Source organism: Macrobrachium rosenbergii, chromosome 12, assembly GCF_040412425.1.
Source record: "Macrobrachium rosenbergii isolate ZJJX-2024 chromosome 12, ASM4041242v1, whole genome shotgun sequence".
NCBI lineage: Eukaryota > Metazoa > Arthropoda > Malacostraca > Decapoda > Palaemonidae > Macrobrachium > Macrobrachium rosenbergii.
In genome coordinates, this window is record NC_089752.1 from 110,213,904 (window position 1) to 110,237,111 (window position 23,208).

General features: G+C 36.8%; 2 protein-coding genes across 4 annotated transcripts in view; one reads left to right on the forward strand and one right to left on the reverse strand.

Moving 5' to 3' along the window:
• Nucleotides 1-11,421, forward strand: part of LOC136843861 (uncharacterized) — a 163,102-nt gene extending 151,681 nt beyond the window's left edge. For 2 of the 3 annotated variants that reach the window (XM_067112700.1, XM_067112701.1), the window contains exons 4-9: nucleotides 3,308-3,656; nucleotides 4,063-4,429; nucleotides 5,113-5,305; nucleotides 5,819-5,941; nucleotides 6,226-6,366; nucleotides 6,542-9,996. In XM_067112700.1, the coding sequence (XP_066968801.1) occupies nucleotides 3,325-3,656; nucleotides 4,063-4,429; nucleotides 5,113-5,305; nucleotides 5,819-5,941; nucleotides 6,226-6,366; nucleotides 6,542-9,858 (4,473 nt within the window). In that variant the 5' untranslated portion in view covers nucleotides 3,308-3,324 and the 3' untranslated portion in view covers nucleotides 9,859-9,996. Of the gene's footprint in view, nucleotides 1-3,307; nucleotides 3,657-4,062; nucleotides 4,430-5,112; nucleotides 5,306-5,818; nucleotides 5,942-6,225; nucleotides 6,367-6,541 lie in introns of all 3 variants that reach the window. The other variant, XM_067112703.1, reaches the window with a different exon arrangement.
• Nucleotides 11,422-19,226: 7,805 nt separating this feature from the next.
• LOC136843862 (leucine-rich repeat and fibronectin type-III domain-containing protein 3-like) overlaps nucleotides 19,227-23,208 on the reverse strand; it is a 101,224-nt gene continuing 97,242 nt past the window's right edge. Inside the window, 1 exon segment of the mRNA XM_067112704.1 lies at nucleotides 19,227-19,665. Coding sequence (XP_066968805.1) covers nucleotides 19,364-19,665 — 302 coding nt within the window. The 3' untranslated portion in view covers nucleotides 19,227-19,363.

Sequence of the window (23,208 nt, forward strand, 5' to 3'; positions counted from 1 at the left end):
TCTCTCTCTCTCTCTCTCTCTCTCTCTCACCGCTCCCTGGCAACGAAATTGCCGAGGATAGTGACCTCTGTACTGATGATGAATACATCCCATCTGGGCTGGCTTCTCTCCCCAGACAATAACAATAACTTCTCATCTGTAAATTGCAGTTTTTTATTTTCTTTTCTCCAGCTGTAGGATAAGTTAAAGATAAAGCGCTATTTGGGGGTAATAGCTAAGTTAAGGATGCCTAATGACAGCTTAGTCTAACCTTGGGACTACACAGGTTAAGTTGATATATATTTCCCCCCGGTCAAGACAGTTTAATCGACACAGAACCTGTGATTTTGTAATCATAATTACCGTCAGATATTGCTTTATTTAATTCGTTAAACTGTATGAAGTAGATTAATGTTAATAAATCCAACACATGTATCACTTCTTGAAAAAATATACATTTTTTTTTCTTAAGAATGTAGTTTTTCCAGTTGATCATTTTTCTTATTCTCTCTCTCTCTCTCTCTCTCTCTCTCTCTCTCTCTCTCTCTCTCTCTCTCTCACACCGTAACCTCCAGGGAGCTTCTTCTTTTTCATAAGAGATAAGAAAATGTTGCGAAGACAGATTTATGAATATTTAATTAGCTTTATCTGAAACCGGTTTCTAGGAAGGAACGATAGACTTCGTGAGATTACTGACATACCTCCGGATAATCCGAAGACTGGCATTAATGGTATGTGGCTACAAACATGCTGTATTTAAGGAAGAGGCAATCTTTAAAAACGCGAATTTTCTATCAAGCATACACACATACACACACACAATATATATATTTATATATATGTATATAAAGTCTTTATTATATATATATATATATATATATATATATATATATATATATATATATATATATATATATATATATATATATATATATATATATATATATATATATATATATATATATATATATATGTATATAGTTAGATAGATAGATGGATAGATAGATAGTTAGATGCAACTACATTATTGACACAAAATCTCTAAGAATATTTCGTTGTATACTTATACATCGGCCCATCATGTGTATATATGCAGATTTGATTAGCCCACTGAAGTTCCGTTTTTAAATGGAAATTTTTAAGCTCTCTCTTTATCCTAATATTTCCTCAAACATAACAAATTTTCTCTCATGAAACACACCCATGACGAAAAACTATCGTTGCAAGTGTTAACATATTAATTTATTTCTTTTGGAGCGTATTTTGAGCTGATAATCTCTAGTTAAATCATAATCCACCATATTTGTATAAACATAATTTATTCCTTTGGGAAGAAATTCAACTGAAAACATCGAGTAAAATTACATGATTATACTTCGTAGCATACAAAAGAAAACTACTGTATGACGTCAAAGCTTCGTTATAACTTAACATGCGATAGGTTTCCAGTGGAAGTTTTAAGAGTAACGAGGAAGTTTTTTGTCTTCGGCTTCGATGTTTTGCGAAGTTCCCGATGTTTTGCGAAGTTCATCTCGCAATGAAACTTCGGTAGAACTTCCTTTTAAGACAGGGTTCGTATATCGCGTTTGAAGTCATAGGTGAAGGTGACTCTTCTTGTTGAAATAAAGCTTGCAATTTAATGTCAATTAGCAATATGCCAATAGTGATTATTGTCCAATATTTTACAATTTTGCAATTTTTGCCGACATATTTATATTTGTTTACGGGCTATTGTTTGCGTGTGTTCTATCTTAAGTGAAAGGTTAAAGGTTGTTTGTTTTTTTCTTTTTCTTTCTAGCTCTACTCTGTTCTCTAGTTAGTTTTCTGAAAAAGAAAACTGTTGTGCCGGCTATGTCTGTCCGTCAGCACTTTTTCTGTCCGCCCTCAGATCTTAAAAACTACTGAGGCTAGAGGGCTGCAAATTGGTATGTTGATCATCCACCCTACAATCTTCAAACATACGAAATTGCGGCCCGCTAGCCTCAGTAGTTTTTATTTTATTTAAGGTTAAACTTAGCCATAATCGTGCATCTGGCAACGATAAAGACAGGGCACCACCGGGCCGTGGTTAAAGTTTCATGGGTCGCAGCTCATACAGCATTATACCGAGACTACCGAAAGACAGATCTATTTTCGGTGGGCTTGATTATACGATGTACAGAGACTGGATTGCGCCGAGGAGACTTCAGCGCATTTCCTGTTTTCTTTTGAGTTCGTATACAGAAAGATAAGTAAAGATTTAGTAGGCAAGATAAACAACCAGTAATAGGCAGAGAATTAGATGAAGTGACGTCGTAGAGAGGGACACGAAATCTTTGGGCGTAGAACACGCAAATTCCCAAAATAGAATTCTGTGGAGAAGGAAATTTCGAGCGGCCGACCCCATAGGTCGTACGAAGAAGAAAAAGAAGACGGAAGATAAATAATACTCATCTATGAAGCAACAAAACAAACTTTCTCTTCCCTGATTGAAGATAAGTTTAACATTAATGATAACAATGCAGCATTCCTGAACAATGTCACTGGAGACTGAGAAATGAAATCTTGTAGTAATTGCGAATATTGCCTCTTTTATCCTATTTCTTTGTTTATTTTATTGATATTTTTGTGCCCCTGACATTAAAACCCGTGTCTCACCGAAACTGAAATTTCTTTTTTTTTTTTTTTTTTTTTTTTTTTACTTTTCAGAGCGCAATGCAACTTTTTTTTTTTTTTACACTTTTCAGAATCCATTGAAGCCATTTTTGACATTTCAGAGTACCATGAAATCATTCTATACATTTTTATTTTACAATTTTTCAAAGTGCAATGAAACTATTTTTTACACCTTGCAGAGTGCAATGAAACCATATCTTTGTACTTTTCAAAGTGTAATGAAATAATTTTTTTTACACCTTGCAGAGTGCAATGAAACCATATTTCTATACTTTTCAGAGTGTAATGAAATAATTTTTTTTCACACTTTGCAGAGTGCAATGAAGCAATATTTTTATACTTTTCATAGTGTAATGAAATAATTTTCAACACTTTTCAGAGTGCAATGAAACCATATATTTATATTTTCCAGAGTTCAATGAAATCAGTTTCGACACTTTCCAGAGTGCAATGAAAGAGCTTTTCAGAGCGTAATGAAACAATTTTCGACACTTTTCAGAGTGCAATGAAAGTACTTTTCAGAGCGTAATGAAATCATTTTCAACACTTTTCAGAGTGCAAAGAAAGTACTTTTCAGAGTGTAATGAAATAATTTTCGACACTTTTCAGAGTGCAATGAAACCATATCTTTTTGCTTTCAGAGTGTAATGAAATAATTTTCGACACTTTTCAGAGTGCAATGAAACCAAGATGAGCGAAATGAGATGCAAGAGCTTTTGGTCGAGAAGTCGCCTCCTGGTCATCTGGACATTATGCTTCCTCGCTTTTACTGAAACCGTACGGGCGAAGGGAGACGCCCAGACGTCGCCGGTGATATCCCCTTCGTCTGAGCCTTCTGCGTGTACCCTCCGATGGAAGGAAGAGCTCATATCCTGCAGGGGTATCAACCACACCCAACTGGTGGAGGAATTATCCAAAATTAAGCAGCAGCTGAACAATAAGAAAAATGTCGCTGAAGGGCGGAACCTGGAGAGCGGTTTCGGGACAGACGGGTCGGTTCCTGAGAGAGCTAAAAACGAGAGGTAATAGGTTTATACTTCTGACCTTGATTATAATTCAAGCTTAAGTCTGATAGACAATTAAATTCTTGATAGAATCATGTTCACTTGAAGCCCTTGAATTAATTTCTGTGTGAGTTTAAATACTTCTTTTTAGTATTAATTATATCATACTGTTCGGTGTCATCATTAAAATATAGAACTATTTACTCTTTGCCCTTTTATTTTACTAAACAAATATCACGAAACACTTATTACTTCTTCAGAAGACGTATACACTAGCAAGAGATATTATCGAACAATTTAATTTTTGCTCTATTTTGGGTTCTCTTCGGTGTGTTATCTATTTCTTTATTTTTTATTTATTAATTTATTTATTCATTTCTGTATTTATTTATTTATTTATTTATTTCTGTATTTATTTATTTAGCACGCCAGAGCAGAAGGGCCCCAACAACCGACCCGAGGTCAGGGAACTCAGTATCTTCAGCTGTGACATACCGAAGCTGACAGCCTCTAACCTCGACTCTCCTTCGGCGCTGGAAATCCTGAACGTCGTTAGCTCGGGCGTGAAAGAAGTACGCCCGGACGCTCTGGGCGATCACGCCCAGTCCCTAATGCGCCTGGTCCTCACCCATAACCGTCTGAAGGCGTTACCCGAGGCCATACGGAACCTGACGCGACTGGAAGTGCTGGATCTGACCCACAATGACATCGACCACCTTCCCGAGGGCTCTCTGCTTTTTAATCTTCATCGCCTGCGTCAGTTGTATCTCAGTCACAACAGACTTGGTCAGGTAAGGGAGCTGATTATTCGATGTTCAAACATTCGTCTTAGAGTTTAAGTTAATGCATATATTTCTGGTACGCATCATGCAGATGCATAAATTATTATTACTCATTTGTATACTATGATAAAAAGAAAAATTTAAATATGGTAATAATACTCTGGCCTCACTCGGAGAGACTAATGTCATTCAGCTCCGGTAGACATCAAAGAAATGATCTTAAATGAGAACGATAAAAGTAAAATGTACAAATCACTGAAAAACTCATATATATATATATATATATATATATATATATATATATATATATATATATATATGTATGTATGTATGTATATATATATGTGTGTGTGTATGTCTAAATGCTGCATAAAATGGAGTAAAAATGGTGAGAATCATAGTGTAGTAAAGGGAGTAGGTTTTATAACTTATTCTGGTATGATGACATGTCGTTCACGATATGCGAATACCAATAACAGATGACACCTTGTAGTACCACTGCATGCAAAAATTTTAAGCGTAGCATCATTTCATATTCTAACTATTTAATCAAACAGATTATAAAAGAATTCCTTCACGCATTTGTTTAATTCATCCAAAAATGCGTTTCTTATTAATAAGGTCTTATTATCCGTCCAGGGACGCCTAATTCATACCAATAACTGTATTTGAATAAGTGATCGTCCTTGCAGATTCTTGGGGCTCAAGCACGACTTGGTCGTCAATCTCCTGGGCTGAGTTTGGCTGTGTTCAACCTTGAACCACTGAGAGAGTCTCTGACCCACCTGAATCTCGCGAACAACGGCATAGCCGCTTTCCCTGAACAGTTTTCGCGACCTTTCACTAGGCTGTCCAGCCTCGACCTATCCTCGAACGCCATCTCAGGTCAGATAAGTTCCGTCACACTGAAGGTTTGATTTCGGATCTGTGACAACAAATTTCGTTGAATTCTGAATTAATAAGCTAACTTTATCATGATTTAACGTGCAATTGGAACTTCAGAAGTTCAAGCGAAAGTGCAGTGTATTACTACCCTAATGCTATTCCTCTTGAATGTTAACACATTTTTATCTATTTCTCTATTTATTAATTTATTTATTTTTTCTTTTTTAATATGTGGTATCTCTTCTTTCTGCATTTTCCTTTACTTCCTCTTGCTTCTTCCTAATGAACACCATATCATTAGAAGCTTGAATTTCAAGTCAATGGCCCCTGTGGGCTTGTTCCATATGAATAGGTTTTTCCTACTGAATAATAATAATAATAATAATAATAATAATAATAATAATAATAATAATAATAATAATAATAATAATAATAATAATCAGAGAAGTGAAAGTTTTCTATGGCCCCTGGCTGAAAATGGTCTTTAGTAACTAACAGCATCTTGTTTTACAGAGATCCTTCCAGATGGATTTCAACAGATGCCTCACCTGCAGTACCTTGATCTGAGTGGTAATCTACTGAAAGAATTCAGTTCGAAAAACCTCGCCTCTTCAGTACTTGACTTCAACCTTAGAGGTATGCCATTAAGTTCGTGATCAACTAAATGAGAATAATCTAAACAAAAGAGAATTTTATTAAGCAAGATGCTTTGTTATGGTTTTATCATTAACTGGATCATGTTTCCTCTGTTTATACTTAAAGAATTTTATTCCATGGAGGTTTGTTTACAGGCTTGTTTCATTTGAATAATAATGATAATAGTATGATAATGATAACAGCTGAATGAAAGATGTAGGATCGCTATTGATCAAGGATTCTGAAACGCAAATTTTAAAACTAAAGTCATACGTCATCAACAGGCAATCCTTGGAACTGCACTTGTGACTCAAAATGGATAATCGAACGGTTCCAGAGCAATGACTCGGGAACACTTATGATTACACCCCCAACATGCTCGTTACCATTCCATCTTCGTCATCGAGAGATTACATCATTGAAAGGTTGGCCACAGCAATAACCTCTTATTTCAAATGTCTCCCTTTACTAATCATATATTTTCGACTTATGAAGAAGGTTCCCATTAGTATGGTATTCATTATTTGTCAATAAACGGATAACCCTTGAATAACCTAATAGTGCATAAATAAATTCAAGTAATTCCTTCTTTTATTCCAGAAAGTGATATTTGTCCCCCGAAGGAGAACTCTTCCAGCAGCGAAGTCGTATTTATCGGAGATGACGTTGATGGGACATTAAAACTGGCACTGAGAGCCTTGCACCTTGTGAATGTCACTGTCCTTAATCACCAAGCTCTAATCATTTCCTGGAGGATTGACGAAGACTTCTACACGTCTCAAAACCAGTCATCAAAACCACTTTCCTGGGCAATAACAGTACACAAGACCGATGACAGCCCTAGGTCTGCCAAGGTTACAAGAATGAAGCTGGAGAGATACAAGGCAGAACAACGTGACTGGAGGCCAAGAGAGTCATCCTACACTGAACTTCTTCATGGTCTGGAAACTGACACTCAGTACACACTGTGCCTTGTACCTGTTCAAGATGACCACTTATTCACCAGACCAGACCAGTGCCAGTATATTAAGACAACTGAGGGATTGCTGCATACAACTACAGCATCTCCGTCAACTATAAGAACAACTTCTACAACAGAAGCTCCAACAGCGCCCCTTCTCATCTCTACAGATGATTATGAAGTCCAGACAGAAAGAGTCATGATGCTTAATGAGGCCAGGAAAGTTCTAATGTCGTGGAATGTAACCATCCATCATCGAAATAAGTTCAACAGTCATTCCAAAAGGGAAACTCTCCTACTAAAGCCACTAGGATGGAAAATAACTTACCGAAAATTTGCAGAGGAAAATGAGACCGAAATAGTGCTTGTTAGTCAAGGTGGTGAACCAATTCAAAATTTCACTAATCACTACGCGGTTGATAATCTTGATCCTGGGACAGGATATACATTTTGTTTCCGCCCTCTTTCAAATGATGAGGTCCAGGCCTCTCTAAAAGGTGACAATCAAGAAACACATGGACCAAAAATTTCTCCACATTCGAATTTACTTCACAATCCCAAAGTTATATCTTCTACTGTAAGAGGTTGGCACCAACAACAAAGTGATTTTAGTCCCTCAGATACTAATTCAGTTGAAGGTGACGATATGACAAACTTTTCGACAAATGATTTCTCGCAGCCATCATTACCAACTGAACCACCTTTTCTGCCAAGCTTCCCATCTAATATTCCACCTGTGCCTAGTGAGATACCACAAGGAATTCCGTCAAATATTCCACCAATGCCCAACTTTCAAAATCCAGCATCATTTGATCCTAGACCTCCACCTCAACCTCAACAGCCTCCTGGTGGAAATTTTGTTTTCACAAGCACAGGAGAGCGAATTCCTCTTCCGTCTTCCTCTGGTTCATCATCACCATTTAACCTACCTTCTATTGTAGGACCAAGCGTCCCTTTTAACTCCCCACCATCTCAGTGGTCTTCTTCAAGCCATCCCATCCTGGATATTCCCACAAAACCTCAACAACGATTTACCTATGATTTTGATGAAAGTTCTGTTGAAACAACATCTAGACAAACTTTCATTTATGATTTCACTACTGAACCTCCAACTACCACAACAAAAGAACCCCAAAGATTCACTTATGTCACAAGACGCAGGAGATCAGTCAATTCCAAATCTAAAGTAAGTTACGAGAAGAATTCTGGCTCAGGCTTGGCTGAGCTTTGCAAAGAAGTAGTCACTCTAGGTGAAAACAATATCATAACTCCTGTAGCAATAGCTAGCACCGTTTCAACTTCAACCACAGTTATCATAGCTATTGTATTTTGTTGTTGTTGTCCAAGGAAATGCCGGAGAAAAAAGTCTGGTTGGCAAGGAAAATCTCTGCCTAATAGAAGAAAGATTAGCACTATTTCAAATCCAACACCTGTCAATGTTTATACACGCCAGAGTTCTGTTGTCAGTGGAACAACAGTTCTTGACGACAGCAACAGTGACTCAAAGAGCATTCCTTCTCAGATATCTGCAAATGGAACAACTTTTATTGATGGAGACAATAATGGTCATCATGCTAAGACTGGACGTTCTATTTCTGTAGCTTCTAGTGCAGGCTACCTAACTCCTCTTCCAGCGAGCAATGGCACAGTGACTGATCCTGACCGCATATTCAGTGAAGCTAAATTATATTTACCAAGCCAAAAGGCATACCTCAACTCAGTTAAGGACCGTTTACTCCAGCAGCATAAAGATTTAAAAGAATTTCATCCAGGGTACGATATCCCACCTACCTCCTCCATAAAATCTTTGTTAGGTTATGACTATCCCCATCCTACTCCCGTTAACCCTATAGGATCCCATACAGATTCAACTGCAAAATCTGTTTCAGGCAAAGCACCAATCCCGTCTCCATCTAGCAGTGATTCTAATTATAATGCTTCAGTTAGTGATCCAAGGGAAGTAGAATCATTGAGGCCTGAAGTGAATTTAAATATTCCGTTTAACCAGAACAAAAGTTCAGATTCAAGTAAAAAATTCAACTTATCCAAAGATTCTGATGCCAATAAGAGTACTGACTATAATTACATCAACCCTGATGATGTAAATACCAAGCCTAGAACTTACATCAAGAATGCCCCAGCTAGGACAAGACACCGCAAGTTTGGATCACCAGTGCGCTTGCCGGATGAGCGGGTAGGGGTGCCTGGGGAGAGTAATAAAGACTTGATGAGACATGCATATGGCGCTGGACCTTTACAATCTCCTCCCCATTTGAGCCGTTCTGTTCCTGACTTGGCATCAGCTGTAAGAAATCCAGATGCTGATACCCAGCCTTCACTACATCCATCAGATATGACAGCAGCGGCTCGACTTAATTTGCTCATTGGAAACCAGAGGAGAGAGGAAGAAAATGGCGTATTATCTCTTCCAACAATCCAGCCAGTAGGCCCCACCTCAAAACCTCAAGCCTCCTCAGCATCAGCAGAACACTTGAACGAAGTGGGTGGATACGTTAATTTCCCCTCTTCGCGGGACGACACCAACCTCAAGCAAGGAAAGGATAAAGACCATTACCACACTTGGTCGAGTTCTCGTCCCAACACTCCTCGTTCCAGACCAAGTTTAGGGGAAGTTGTCTTAACAGGAGGGACACTCATCGAAGTTCCCGAGGGCTATGTCATTCCAAAGCCTCCGAAGCCGACAAGGTCAGTAAGGCTTTTGGTGCCGGGAGAAGACAAGCCAATTAGATTAGATAAGAATGAGATTAGGTCTGGCAAATCCTCGCTGGAATATAATTCACCTACGACATCACCTAAAGGGATAAAAAACGTTTCTTCCTTACCTCCAATAATCAACTCATCCAGAAGAGATGATGAGAAAAGTCAAATCACTCATTTAATGACTCCGGAGATGGACCAAAACAGAATTATTATAAGTACGGGTTTAGCAGTTTAGATTAAAAAAAGTATCTGTGTAAAAGTATTATGTATATATTGTAAATTCCTTTACCATTTTAGTGATAATTGCCTCTAAAATGACCATAAGAACTTTGAGATCTATTGCACGATAATAGTGTACAAGTAAAAGAAATAAGTAAATATTTAGGTGCTTTTATCACATGTGCTAAGAGTGTCTGAAAAGACAGACTAGTTTTACTATCAACTGTAAATACTTAAAAAAAGATATAGTGTATATAAAAAGAGATAATTATAAATACTTACTCTAGGCTGTTACATATCGTACATAAGCATAACCCACAATGTAAATTTTCCTTTTTGTAAATAGCTCGAATTATTAAGACATTTATATTATCAGTACTTACGGCAAGCTGAAGTGGAACCCTAGTGGCCAGTAGAATCAGACAGGATTTGAAATTCTCAGAGGCTGACGAAAAACCATTGCCGTTATCATCGTCGTAGTATGCGTGTGCTTCAAGAATGATCATTGCCCAAGAGTGCCCATAATATTGTTCAGTATATTTCAATTTCTATTTATTGTTGATTTTTATGTTTTCTTGTATGTAGAATTTTAAGCTTGAGTGAATGAATCACAGGGATGACAGCATAAAATATTGATTGTCGTAGGATGCATCATGCAAAATGTTCTCGAAAAGCTAGATGGCTTGAATCTATAACAATCTTGTTCTAGCTGGATGTAATGGATCATTAAAAGTATGTAAAATTGGGGATTTTCCCACCATGCTGTTTTCCATAGACTGACAATTTATGGTCAGTATGAGGGTTCTTAGGTAAAAGTAGATATTACAGTTTTGTTTATTCTTGTCTCATAGAGCCGTAAGGAAACTCGTAGAAGTATCGTACGACCAATTCCATTGAAGATAGCTACAGTAAGATCTAAGTTCTTCTCACCCTTGAAGATTTTTAAAAAGGCATTAAAGTTGCACTCTTTAGTAGCCAGTGTTCTTGTTTATCGCAAACGCGTGGTAATAGCATGCCATTTTGGCCAGTATTTTCAGAATGGTTTAGTGATACTGAACTAGGTTCTGTATTTTGTCTGATAAACTAAGTATAATTGCTTGTCGTATCGATAAAAGTGTGTATACCTTACTCAGCTATATGGCATAGACGCACATTTCTACTCTCAATAAACATTTTGATGTAATATTGTGACTTACCCTTGTAATGAGAGTAAAATTGTAAGGGCGACGTAATGGTCTTTGAGTGAGAGAAGTATCAATCTCTCTCTCTCTCTCTCTCTCTCTCTCTCTCTCTCTCTCTCTCTCTCTCTCTCTCTCTCTCTCTCTTTCTCTCTCTTTTATAGATTAGCATTATTTTGAAATGTGCCATTTCAACCCTCTCATCGACGTACCATGTCACTTCTTTTGTCATGGAACTGAAAGTTCCTGGCATCTGTATATACTGAAAAATATGTCTTTTCTCACAATAATCCTGTATTATATGTACATTATCCATTTCGAAATGATAACTAAACATTGTCGTCAGCATCTTCCCATGTGACTCCAGTTGTAAGGCCCAAACATGGATTCTGAATATGCAACGTTGTTTCATTATCACTTGTTCTATATGATTAGATAATAACAGAAGGGTCTTGCAAGACAGTGAAAAAGGTTTCGTTCTTAAAAACGTTGTTCTTTCGTGAGCAAAACCTTCAGAAAAGAATAAGATTCTCCGGCAGAATCTAAAGAGATATGAATTCATAAAATTATTGAAGCAAAGCTGAGGTTAGTTTTTTGTAAAAATGAAAAATTTGAACCTTTCGTAAGTCAAATCACGGATCAGTCAAGGATTCGGGAAATATCCTTATCGGAGACTCCAAAATGCTTCTTCTCACCAGGTGAGACAGCGCTAAACTATAAGTTTTTGAAATCTATTTCTATTCTCCTATTGAAATCTAGATTTAACATCTAAGGGGAACTGGAGACCAGGTTAGGTTTGATCAAAGTAAAAACACAGGCAACAACTATAAAGCTGTCTGAATAATGACTTTCCTTCCATTAAACAGAAATATTAGACTCATCATTACATCACACAAAATCAACAAGTGCCCAGGAGGAATAGTCAAGTTGGTCGTTTCTACGATACTTATACTTTGTTATTATTCCTAAAGGTTAAGTATTTAATTTTAATAAGCATAAAATGGTTGAAGTTTTGTGCATGCTTAATGACTTACCCCATCAAATGAACTCCACACATCTCTGATATACCCATGCTAAGATAATTTTTATTAATACTTACATTGATGATCTAAGGACATTGTTAACGCTTGCTTGAGCGAAGATAGAAGATGCCTCTCCTACTCGCCAGAAAAAATCTAAAACCTCGCACATTCTGGGTAACTGGGTTTAATCGTTGCTACAATAATGAAGATAAAAACAAATGAACACCGAAAACCTTGAGATAAAGATTTACTGTCATTCCAGCTGGTTGGTAAGAATCAATCTGTATTTTTGTTCTTCAAGACCTCTTTACGGATTGAAATGAAAAGAGATCTAAATAATCACTGACTGTGGGATAAATTACTTACCTAGAAATGAGAGGGGTAACGTCGAATCCAGTTCTCTTCTCGGAGCAGCTAATAGGACAGCAGGACAAAGGTGAGAGTTCTTTCAAGAACTAGAAAGGGACTAGTCATTCGACCAGTTATATATATATATATATATATATATATATATATATATATATATATATATATATATATATATATATATATATATATATATATGGTGGCTGGCTAGGGATAATAAGTCTCCACTTTGGCCCATTAGCCTAAAGTGCCAAAAGCAATTTGGTCGTGAATTAGTTGTTATATGGAAAAGAGAAGCAGTAAATATTAGAAGCTCACGTGAATAAAGATATAATAAAGTGAGGAGAAGTGAATTTCATTCAAAGAACTTACGAGAAGTAGTATTTAATTCTACCAGCGTGTCAGTACCTACAGTCAAAATCAACACTGATAATGGTATGTAGCAAAACATTCCAAATACACACACACACATACAGACATTTTATATATATATATATATATATATATATATATATATATATATATATATATATATATATATATATATATATATATATATATATATATATATATATATATATATATATATATATATATAAAAAATTAAGTCGACAAGTTCAGAATATACAAGTGACATCAGCCGTTATCAAACGACCAATCGCTTTAAGACTAGGAAGGAACGAACTTTCACGTGAGAATATTACGAAAGTCTGCATTTCAAGCAGCTGCCTCGAATCCATATGCAGAAAGTCTGATTTCATTATAAGGAGTAATGAAAAATTACTATTATTTTGCTGATTGTAATAAATATAAGCGGAATTTGCAGCCGTGGAAACACGGGGTGTCAAAGACTAAGATCTTAAGAAAGGGTCACTCTCTTGAATATAACAGTTACCCCTAAATAAACTGGTTTTCTCTGACGTGATAATGACAGTTTATTTTCTATTATTTGTAAAGGGGAACCTAAACGTCACCAAATGGTGATGTTATCAAATTAAGGGTAGTGCATGTTGTGATAACCTGTAACATTGTGTAGAAAATTAAAGGGATGAATACAGATAAGGCGCGTAAGAGTTCTCGGAAATGGCCAGAAATATCGGAAATCTTATAAAACAAAACTTGTTCAGACAATGATAACGTTGCTATTTCTGATCCACTGAACAGCAACGCTATCTATCGGTCATTTCAAACTTACAGCGGCAACATGGTACATCTATTAGCTGTTTGCGAACAATTTCTGAGTTTAACCCCGATTTCACAGCGCGATATCGGCATTTACTTGAAGCATACGCGGTTATCAGGTGATTATAGTGGAACACGTCCATTTTGTAGACTTGGAAAAGTGTCTTTTACAAAAGGAAAGTCTGCTCACACCGTTAAGCCGGTGAGTTTTGGTAATTTGGCAGGCAACAAAGGGTTTCGAAAAAGATGGGAAAAAAAAGATCCCCAAGACACGGTTCCTTCTCAGAGGTTCACGTTTAACATATAAGATAGCTATTCTGTTTGCTTACTGCAGGGAGCTACGGTAGGCCTACATACTGGAACAAACTAAAACTAGACTGAAACTTAGATCTGATCAGTTTGCAGGTGTAATTTCTGCCTGGATGTGTGCGTAGATTTTTTAATTAAGGATGGCAAAGAGATTGGCGGTCCTAGCCATATCATGGAAGTCGAAGAACACGGGAAACATTTTTCAAAACTGTTCCCGATTGCAAGGCTGACTTTACAACTAGATCCGAGATTATTTTTCACGCCACCGACCTGACTGAATTTCTTCATTCGGGACAACCGTGAGTGTACGTCATAATTCTACGAAGTCACAGTGGCATGTTCCTGAAAAGGACAGTGATGCTAGTGGGGTCAGCATGTGTATTCCAAGCTTTCTTGGAAGTGGTTCCATATGCCTATCCACTTCCAAAAGGAGACTCGGCCTATCAACACCGACCAAGAAGCTACCCCTTCAACAAGGAAGAGCGCCCAGCTTGACTAGGATGACATGAGTCACTGCAACGACTTCAAATTAAGGTGAGAAGATTGGTTATCTGAACAGTTTAGCTACATTAGTGAAGGTTAAGGGGAAGGGGGTACCGGGAGGGCATAGCCCCCATGACAGGTTAGGGGACGACTTTCCACTGAGTTAAGGGAAATTTAGCTTAGGATGTGTTTCTGGATCGTTCTTTGTACAGTGGAAGCCAGGGCCATTCCATGTGTTCGGACGCCGACAGTCTAGTATACTTTCGTCGTACCTCATTCGCTGGTTATTCCAAATTGCTCACTGCTCATTTCAGCTGTTTCTGTTGTTTTCTCTGGTGCATTTCTAAAACAAATTGTTCAGTTATTAGATATGAAGCAACAATCCTTGAAGACTGATCTTCAACATAGGTTTCACATAATAAGTCACCCAGGCTCTGGCAAAGCGAAAGGTAGTTAAAACGTAAATAACCTACTATGGGTTCACACATTTCATGAAGGTAAAGTTAACTCGGATCATGTCAAGATTAGCGAACCCAACATCTCCGTGTCAAGAACAGCCAACCCAATGATCCCCATGTAAAGAATGGCCAACCATTTCCGGTCCGAACTCCAATTCCACATTAGGGCTAGTACTAAACACGGCGAAACAGTGATTCGTTTACACTGTTTCGCCGTGTTTAGTACTAGCCCCAGGGGTCAAATGTATTCCGACTTGTTTAGTACTAGGCCCTGGGGGATCAAATGTCTGGTACCGAAGTGTTCATGTCCAGCGAACCCGATTATTCCCATGTCAAGAATAACTTCTTGTAAACCAAACCCTAATCTTTTACTAATCTTGACATGAATCAACTCGATTAGAATGAACCCACTCTAGGCACACTTGTGTCGATAACAGGGAAAATTTGGGGACGTAAGGTAGTAGGGTTAGTTTTCCACGCAGTGTAAAGCCACTGTTGAAACATGTATAAGAGAAAAAAGCAACTGCCCGTTGTACTGTACAAGGCCATATTAAATTGTCAAAAAGTAATAAGATGTTTTTGGTAAGTAGAGTTCGTCTGATGTTCTGAGCCAATAAACAAATGATCAAATGCCCACTAAAGTTTCTTATTGTTAGATTTAGCTGGACATGTACCATCACAAACTCTTGATCCTTGGGCAGTATTTATGACCAAAATTGCGAAGCAACAAGTCAAGGTGGAATGTTTGCAACAGGTGACCAATACCAGATAACAGCATTTTAAGCCTTTATTAATTACAAGGAGTAAATAGATTACTCACTGGCCATCAAAGGCCAAATAGTCTTCTGTTGATGCTGTTCGTAATATTTGTCATCCTGATCAACTTTAGATTTTTGGTAATATTCAAAGACATTATAAACCTCTAGACATCAACTCTAAAGGTGGCCTGCTTACTGAAACTTCTCAAATGTAGCTGAAGGCTCATGTCTGTCTGTCATACACCATTCATTAACATTCTGCGTTGAGCACCGTCGTGAGCTTGTACTGGAAGTGGCAAAAAGTACTTCTGTGGTAAATTATTGCCGTGTATAAAATATTGCTGGCAGATATGGGCCACGGTACCATTTTGTTATGACACTGGGTACGACTGATAGGCTGAAATTTAAAGAAATCCCAGAAAAATGTCGCATTCACCTTGAAATCAAAATGGTGTTTTACCCTTAGTTTAAAAATATGCAACTCTGAAGATGGTGTTTGGTTCATTTCATAAGTATCGGTTTTGAAACTACAGCCTTTGGTTTCATTTCGTTTTTACAGATATATAAGAATAAGCTCAGCAACTTGTTTTGATTAGGGGTTGGCAAAGAAAAATAATATCTTGTACCGCAAACGAATGAGAACATTTAAATAGGAAGGATTCAACCTTCTTATTGAGTGCCTGTACCTTTCAAGGTCTTTCCAATGTACCACAAAGCATAAGAAAGTAAGGAAAATGTAAAATACTGCTTTCATTATGTTCACTTTATTTTACAAACACTTTGATTGTATTACAAAAAAAGAAAAAAAAACTAAGTTAAACACGAGTGTTATCAACAAGGAAATTGAAAATAAAAAGATTAATGTTAATGAAAATGCTATAGATAATACAATATTAGTAAAAAATATTTTGTACAGCAGTTCGCCAATGACTTTCAATTGTCCTGTACACTTCCGGCTATTCATAATAATGTTAAGAAATGAAAAATCATCACTAAAGATAATTCAGATGCTTAAAACTCTCCATCGTCGGTTTAGATGAAATTTGCATGTATCCGAAACGTTTCAGATGTCAAAATCTTTTTCAAGACCAAACATCTGTGAAAAATCGAGTTAGGTGCTGAGTCAGGTGAAAATATCACTGGAAATTCTAGTTCATTATTGTATCAGTTTGATGAGTTACATCCGCCCGTTTGAGTCCGTAAAGTCCACATATACCAATTTTTCCTTTTTCTAGACCTTGGAGGAAAGTCTAATTTAGTCTCACTGAAACTAACACTGTAAAACCAAACACATATGTACAAGATATGAAAGCGAGTTGCTTTTTCCCAAACAACACACACAAGAAAGTCTGTCACACATCACAAACCGCTAGGAGCAATTCAAGTGGATCTGTACAATAAGGGAGGTCTGATTTAGGACACCAAAAAGTTCTTGAACATCATTCATCGCCACTAAACTATCCTTTGCATCACTGGCATTCTCCTCCTCGTAGAAGCTCTACAAACTCCACTTTGAATTTAGCTTCTCAAACGTCGTCGTCCTCTTCATCCGCTTGTGACATCTGACTGGCATTTACTTAATTATATTAACACACTTCCAAACACTTGATCAGTACCGAGTATTATCTTCCATTACATCACTGTCGGTGAGTGTAATGGAGTGATGAGTTTACTTTGACGAGATCAGGTAAAATTTTCACTCCACTACACTTGGATTTGAAAATATTGATTCTTCAAAGAAAAAACTGAGCGAAGGCTAGGAAGTTTTTAATTAACAATCTTTATCATAAATCTAAAAAAAAAATATTTTTATTCATTCAGATTCTGACTGAACAGCAACATTAATTGAAGAAGGGGCTGATGTACAGGAAGGATATGATTACAGTTTACATTAACACACATCTGTGATAAAAATGGTATTAATGAGTATTAAAGATGATGACAATGATCGTGAGAATAATGATGAAAATGACTGTGGATGAAAATTATGGAGGAGGCTGATACGAACAGTATCAATCACAGCTAGGATTTATGGAACCTCACTTTGAAATGAGACAACACCATTTCTTGGCAGAAATAAGACGTGAAGCTTCACATCTGATTTCAGAATGGAAAATATGCAGGATGAGAATGACCTCATACTGTGCGTGAAATCGTCCTCCCAGCATGGAAGACTGAGGAATACATGCCACATACTTCGTTGTTCAGAAAAATACATAGGCCTATGTAGATTGAGTATTTACCACACCAAAGATAATAATTCAGAAAAAAAAAATCCCGGACTTGACACAGTTGCAACATCACCTGCTGGTAATAGTGAATAATGCCATATGCTAGTTTGATGTCACTCGACCATCAACTAGTCTTTGGCTTGCAATATCATCTGCTAGCCGTACTCATTAGCACCACTCGCTAGCAAAGGTTTGCAAAACCACTCTTTTAACTATCTTGGCACATATGAATGCAAAAAAATTAAACTTTCAGAGATTTTATTTTCACTCAGGTAGTATGCTGCTAGCCAGGTTGTTCAAAACTATGTGTGGATAAAATTGCTTTTGCCTGCACAAAAGCGTCCCTGAACATCATGGAATACTATCTTCAGCAGATGATGTTGCATCACAAGAGTCCTGCCACCACCCATCAGATACCTCAACCTAAAGGGTTCCGCACTGAGATCTTAGTTCCATCTGGAATGAACATGAAACCTCACAGCCTAATAGAGTGGGTAATAGTAAAGAGCTAAGCCTCACTGGGAACCATTAGTAAGCTTTTGTCAGTACCAAGCAAGCTCAAGCTCCCTTCATCAGATGGGAATGGTCAAGCTTGGGTACCAAGAAAGCGTGATCATTAAAGAATAGACTGTCTGTGGCAGAAGAGCTCTCAGACAATACCACATGAATAAGCAACAACTAGTTCAGAAGCTCAATCTGTACCTTCTTAAGAATATACGTTATACATTGTTTCCCTCTCAGTAATAGATCATCAAAATATGCAAATTTATCAGCAATGAGTTTTTGCCAGTTAAACATTCTGGCTACTCAGAGAAATCCATTATTCACCCTTTGGGGCTGGATTGCAAAAGACTATTTTTTGAATGGTGTGACACTTCTTAGGCAACAATCATTCACAATTTTTGTGCTTTGTCATTTTACTTATCTTCCACCATAATAAATATAAAGTTTAGAGTACTGTGGAATATGAAGCTTTAATGCATGACATTACAATTGCCTAATTTCAAAACTTTATATATGGATTACAGTTTCCTATAGTATTACGACACATGTCTTTTATCATAAGAAAGTAACCAGTTTAATTCATTATTAAATCCCACACTAGTTTATTCACATCCTATTTGCTTAAATTAACAATAAAAAGAGCACCTTGATGTAAGTGATTTCGAAATTATTTCTTGTCTTTTTTTGGTAAAATGTATATAAGAGTGATATTTCTCTACATTGGCACAGGATGTCGAACAAAGGACTTCTAGCTTTTCCAGAGAACTAAATTGTCCTGGAAATTTTCTCCTAAAAACTTTTCCCTTAGAATTTCGGAGGCCCAATTCTGTAACAAAGAGTAAATCATTGAGCTTTACAAATTAAAGAGACTGCTTTGCTCTTGATATGCTACACGGCATACAGTTTATTCTATCAGTCCTTATTTCCACTGAAGGTATCCTGAATTTTACAGCTTCTTTCGATGATTGTCAAAGTTGTAGTTCAACTTCAATAAGGTCGATCGAGTAAACACGAGCGTACTTATAAATGACTACAGCTGTACGAGCCCACCACGCGTTGGATTTCTTGCCACATAGATGTCCATGTCATGGTCAGTCCATCCGTCTGTGTCGTATCCGGTGAGGGAGTGACTGGAACCGGCGTGGCTGAGTCTGGAACTGGCGCGTTCTCTGGATTTCGATCTTTGGCGGCGGCGGTCACTGCGCTGCGAGGCCATTCGCGATAAGCCTGCCATGCCATGCCCGAAGGCATTGGGATTCACAGCCATACCCGTGCTGAAGTCAGCACCACTTAACTGAGAAGCTGCCAGTGACTGTCGAGAGATACTCAAGTCTGGAAAAGATAGAGATTCATTAATATCTTTATTGCACTTCTTAGGGATCTAATGCCTCAACACAGCTATTGGTCATTAAATGGAAAACATGATCAAAACACAACTTTATAATAAAGCGAAGTGTTGCTTCGAAAGATTGGAAGCCCTATTTTATACAGATAAAAAGAAGAAAGAGCAACGGTTATTCTTAAAATGGAGACAGGCGCTGCAGATAATAATGGGTCCATGCAATCATGCTGTTAGTAAAACGACATTCAGTGATGAAATATAGCAAACATAAGGCAACAGAGAAACATAGAGGGGAAAGTATCTCAATGATCATTAAGACGACGATGAGGAAGCTAAATTAAAATCAATGAAAATAAGAAGATATCTACATGGATATTACTCAACTTGCATCAGTACATCGCTAGCCTACTGGTGTATCTTTTTCATAACCTGTCTTCATGCTTCTTCGTGCTTTGCTAACTGAATTCTACATTCTACCTGGTGCATTCATCTTGTTAGTGAACTTCTTATAGCTGGGAGGATGGAAGGTTTACTGATTCTCTTGATTGGTATCCTGGGGCATCAAGCATAGAAGATTGTTCTACTTAGTGGTGGTGCTCAATAAAACGGTTATTTCAAGGGGAAAGTTCAAGTACGATTGAGAGTATATTACGTTTCCATCTTCAGTGCTACAGCTATGCTTCATACCAGAGGATCCTTCTTACAATCCATCCTAGAAGGTATTGGTGGAATCACTAAGGCCCTGCAGGTTCCTGGTTACAAGGAGCTTTAAAAAGTTGACTTCAACCCAAGCTATCTTCGTCAAAGAAAACCTTTTCGTCTACTCAACCAGCAAACCTGCTCAAGATGACCCAGTGGTCTACCAACTCTCTTCCTACTTTATCTATTGTTGTTTGTATTATGTCTACGGGTGGCCAAATGCCAATGCGATTTTCACTGGCTTGTTTTTCGTCTGTTCCTGACAACCTACCTGGGGTGACTAGAACACCACATATAGAGTCATCAGAGCTTCACAAGGCCCTGTTGACGCAAGTAGATGTCATTTCTTAACAGAGCATCCTGCCACAAGCTGGCCACCGAGCCTACAAGAGGACAAGAACCGATCAGGTTCTCTTCGAGACAAATAACCCTTAATTCCTCAGCACTGCGACGAATCAGTGATGTTCCTTCCGCGTGAGTGGATGCATGAAAATGTATATGCACATTGAATGTATGTATGAGAGAGTGTATAAGTATGATGAGTGTATAAGTATGATGTGACAGTATATGGTTCAGATTAGAATTTAGTTTTTATAATGTGTATATCATCAGGCAGGCCACACCCCCTGGAGAGCTTGAGCAAGGAGGTACCTGCTGCCCACTAAAGAATAGGTGTTTGAAATCAGAGAGGAAAGAACACCACTGATTGTACTTTAACAATGATTTCTGCTGCCTCCATTAATCATTGAATTACCCTAATTCTTGAGAAATATAACTTGAATTGGCTACCTTTAATTCAAGTGAATTATTTATGCCAAACTTTCTAGAACTTAAAACTACGAATAACAATTATTTTATTGCATTAAAGCTAGACTACTGTTTTTAAAGACTCCCGTTTAATAGCCACAGCTATGTTTCTTGTCAAGAGATGAGTAACTGTCTAGTTCTAAATGGTTAAAGTGTCAATGGTGCTTATTGGCGTCAAGTAGACTCAGTGAAAGAAGTATTTTTAAATACGCAAACTGCAAGCTCTTTAACACTGACCGAATCACTTTGGGATTCTCCTTGCCAAAAGAATCGTGGGATTTCAGAAAGCAAGGTGAGCACAGGCAAGAAGTCAAACAAACGAACTTTTGTACAAAAGTTCTCATCCAACTTGCAGTCAGCTCAGGTCTATGTGATTCTTGTAGTGAAATAACTGTATGTGTGCCCACTCCTTTAATGTGTTGTAAAGGTTCAATAAAAGGTTCTTTATGTTGGTAGTACACTACTGCATGATAAGAAAAATGAAGAAATAAACTAAGGTGAAGGAGAGTGACCTGCAGGTGCAAACCCGTGTTTAGGGGGGAAACCGAAGGAGGTGAAGTTCTCTTTGAGGCACAGAACGAATATTAAGAACATGAACAGAACTATTGCTCTCACTGACTAGACGAAGAATAATAAGAATAACGATAAAACAAATGAACTGGGATTCTGTTGCTTTAGGATTGAGGCAATGCATGTAGCCTGGTACAATTCAATGTGATAATTCATTTTCAAAATGAAGTATGTTAAAAAAAAAATAAAAAACAGGTTTTCCAACGCCTCGTAACTGACGGTTTTCTGCACATAACCTGTCTTTAGAAAAATAACAAACAGCATTCTAAAATCCTCATTTTTCTTTCTAGTAACATAATAAAGTCCCATTATATTAGGAAATCCCTAAATCGACTAGCTTTTATAATAATAATAATAATAATAATAATAATAATAATAATAATAATAATAATAATAATAATAATAATAATAATAATAATAATAACAATAGACTGCTAATACAGCTGTGTCAAAAAAACTTTTATTCTATCACTTATACACAATTTGAGAATCTCAGTTGTCTGTTTTCAGAAATACATTGCTCTTTCCTTATAAAAATTTATTCTCGTTTTTTTCTGATGAACTTGGTTACAAAACCAAAAATGCTTTCTTCATGTTGCAAAAGAATTTTTTTTACACCATTCAAAGAAAAATAAAGATCTCGCAGCACCAGAACTAAAAAGAAAGAAATACAAAAAGGAAAAATTGTAATTGTGTAATTTTTTATTGAGTTCAACATCATTTCATAGTTTATTCATGCAGTGGAGAAATAGGAAATTTCAAAGTCCAAATCGGAGGGATTTTTTTTTCGGTTTTTTCACAATTAAAAAGAGATGCAAGTTTAAAGATATTGTGCATTAAGGGTATTACTTGCAAATGCAGTTAAGGAAAAATTGATTCCATAGGTATTTTCCTAGTTGAGAAAATTATTTACACAATAGAAACACAATATATTTCTGAAAGATAATGCACAGAGTATATGAGAAAAGAAACCTGTCTATCAGGGTTTACTGTATAAACACAATTAATAGACAAATAATATTTACGAAACGAATTAAAGTAATAAAAAAAGAAATTCAAGAAAAACTTTTACCACATCATTATTTTCCTCGGCTGAAAACATAAAACAGGACAGTAAAAAGAAATTAAACTGAGAAGCTCATATTAAATCCATTTTATGTAACATCACAGAACAGAAAAGGGCAGGAATATATATTTATATATACATAATATTTACAGTTTCTCAAAGTTATTTTTTATGCGTATAAGAACAAAAAACAAAAGCAGCCACAAACAAAGTCCAAAGGAAAGTAAAAGCAAAGTTTGTAAAGGCACAGGTAATAAAAAACACTCATTAGTCACAGAACAAACAAGTAACGTGATCGGAAAACTATGGTCAGAAAACTCAAACTTATTTTTAAACGAAATATTCATATTTATTATTCGTTACTTCAGTTTAAATTTGGTTGTAATTTTTT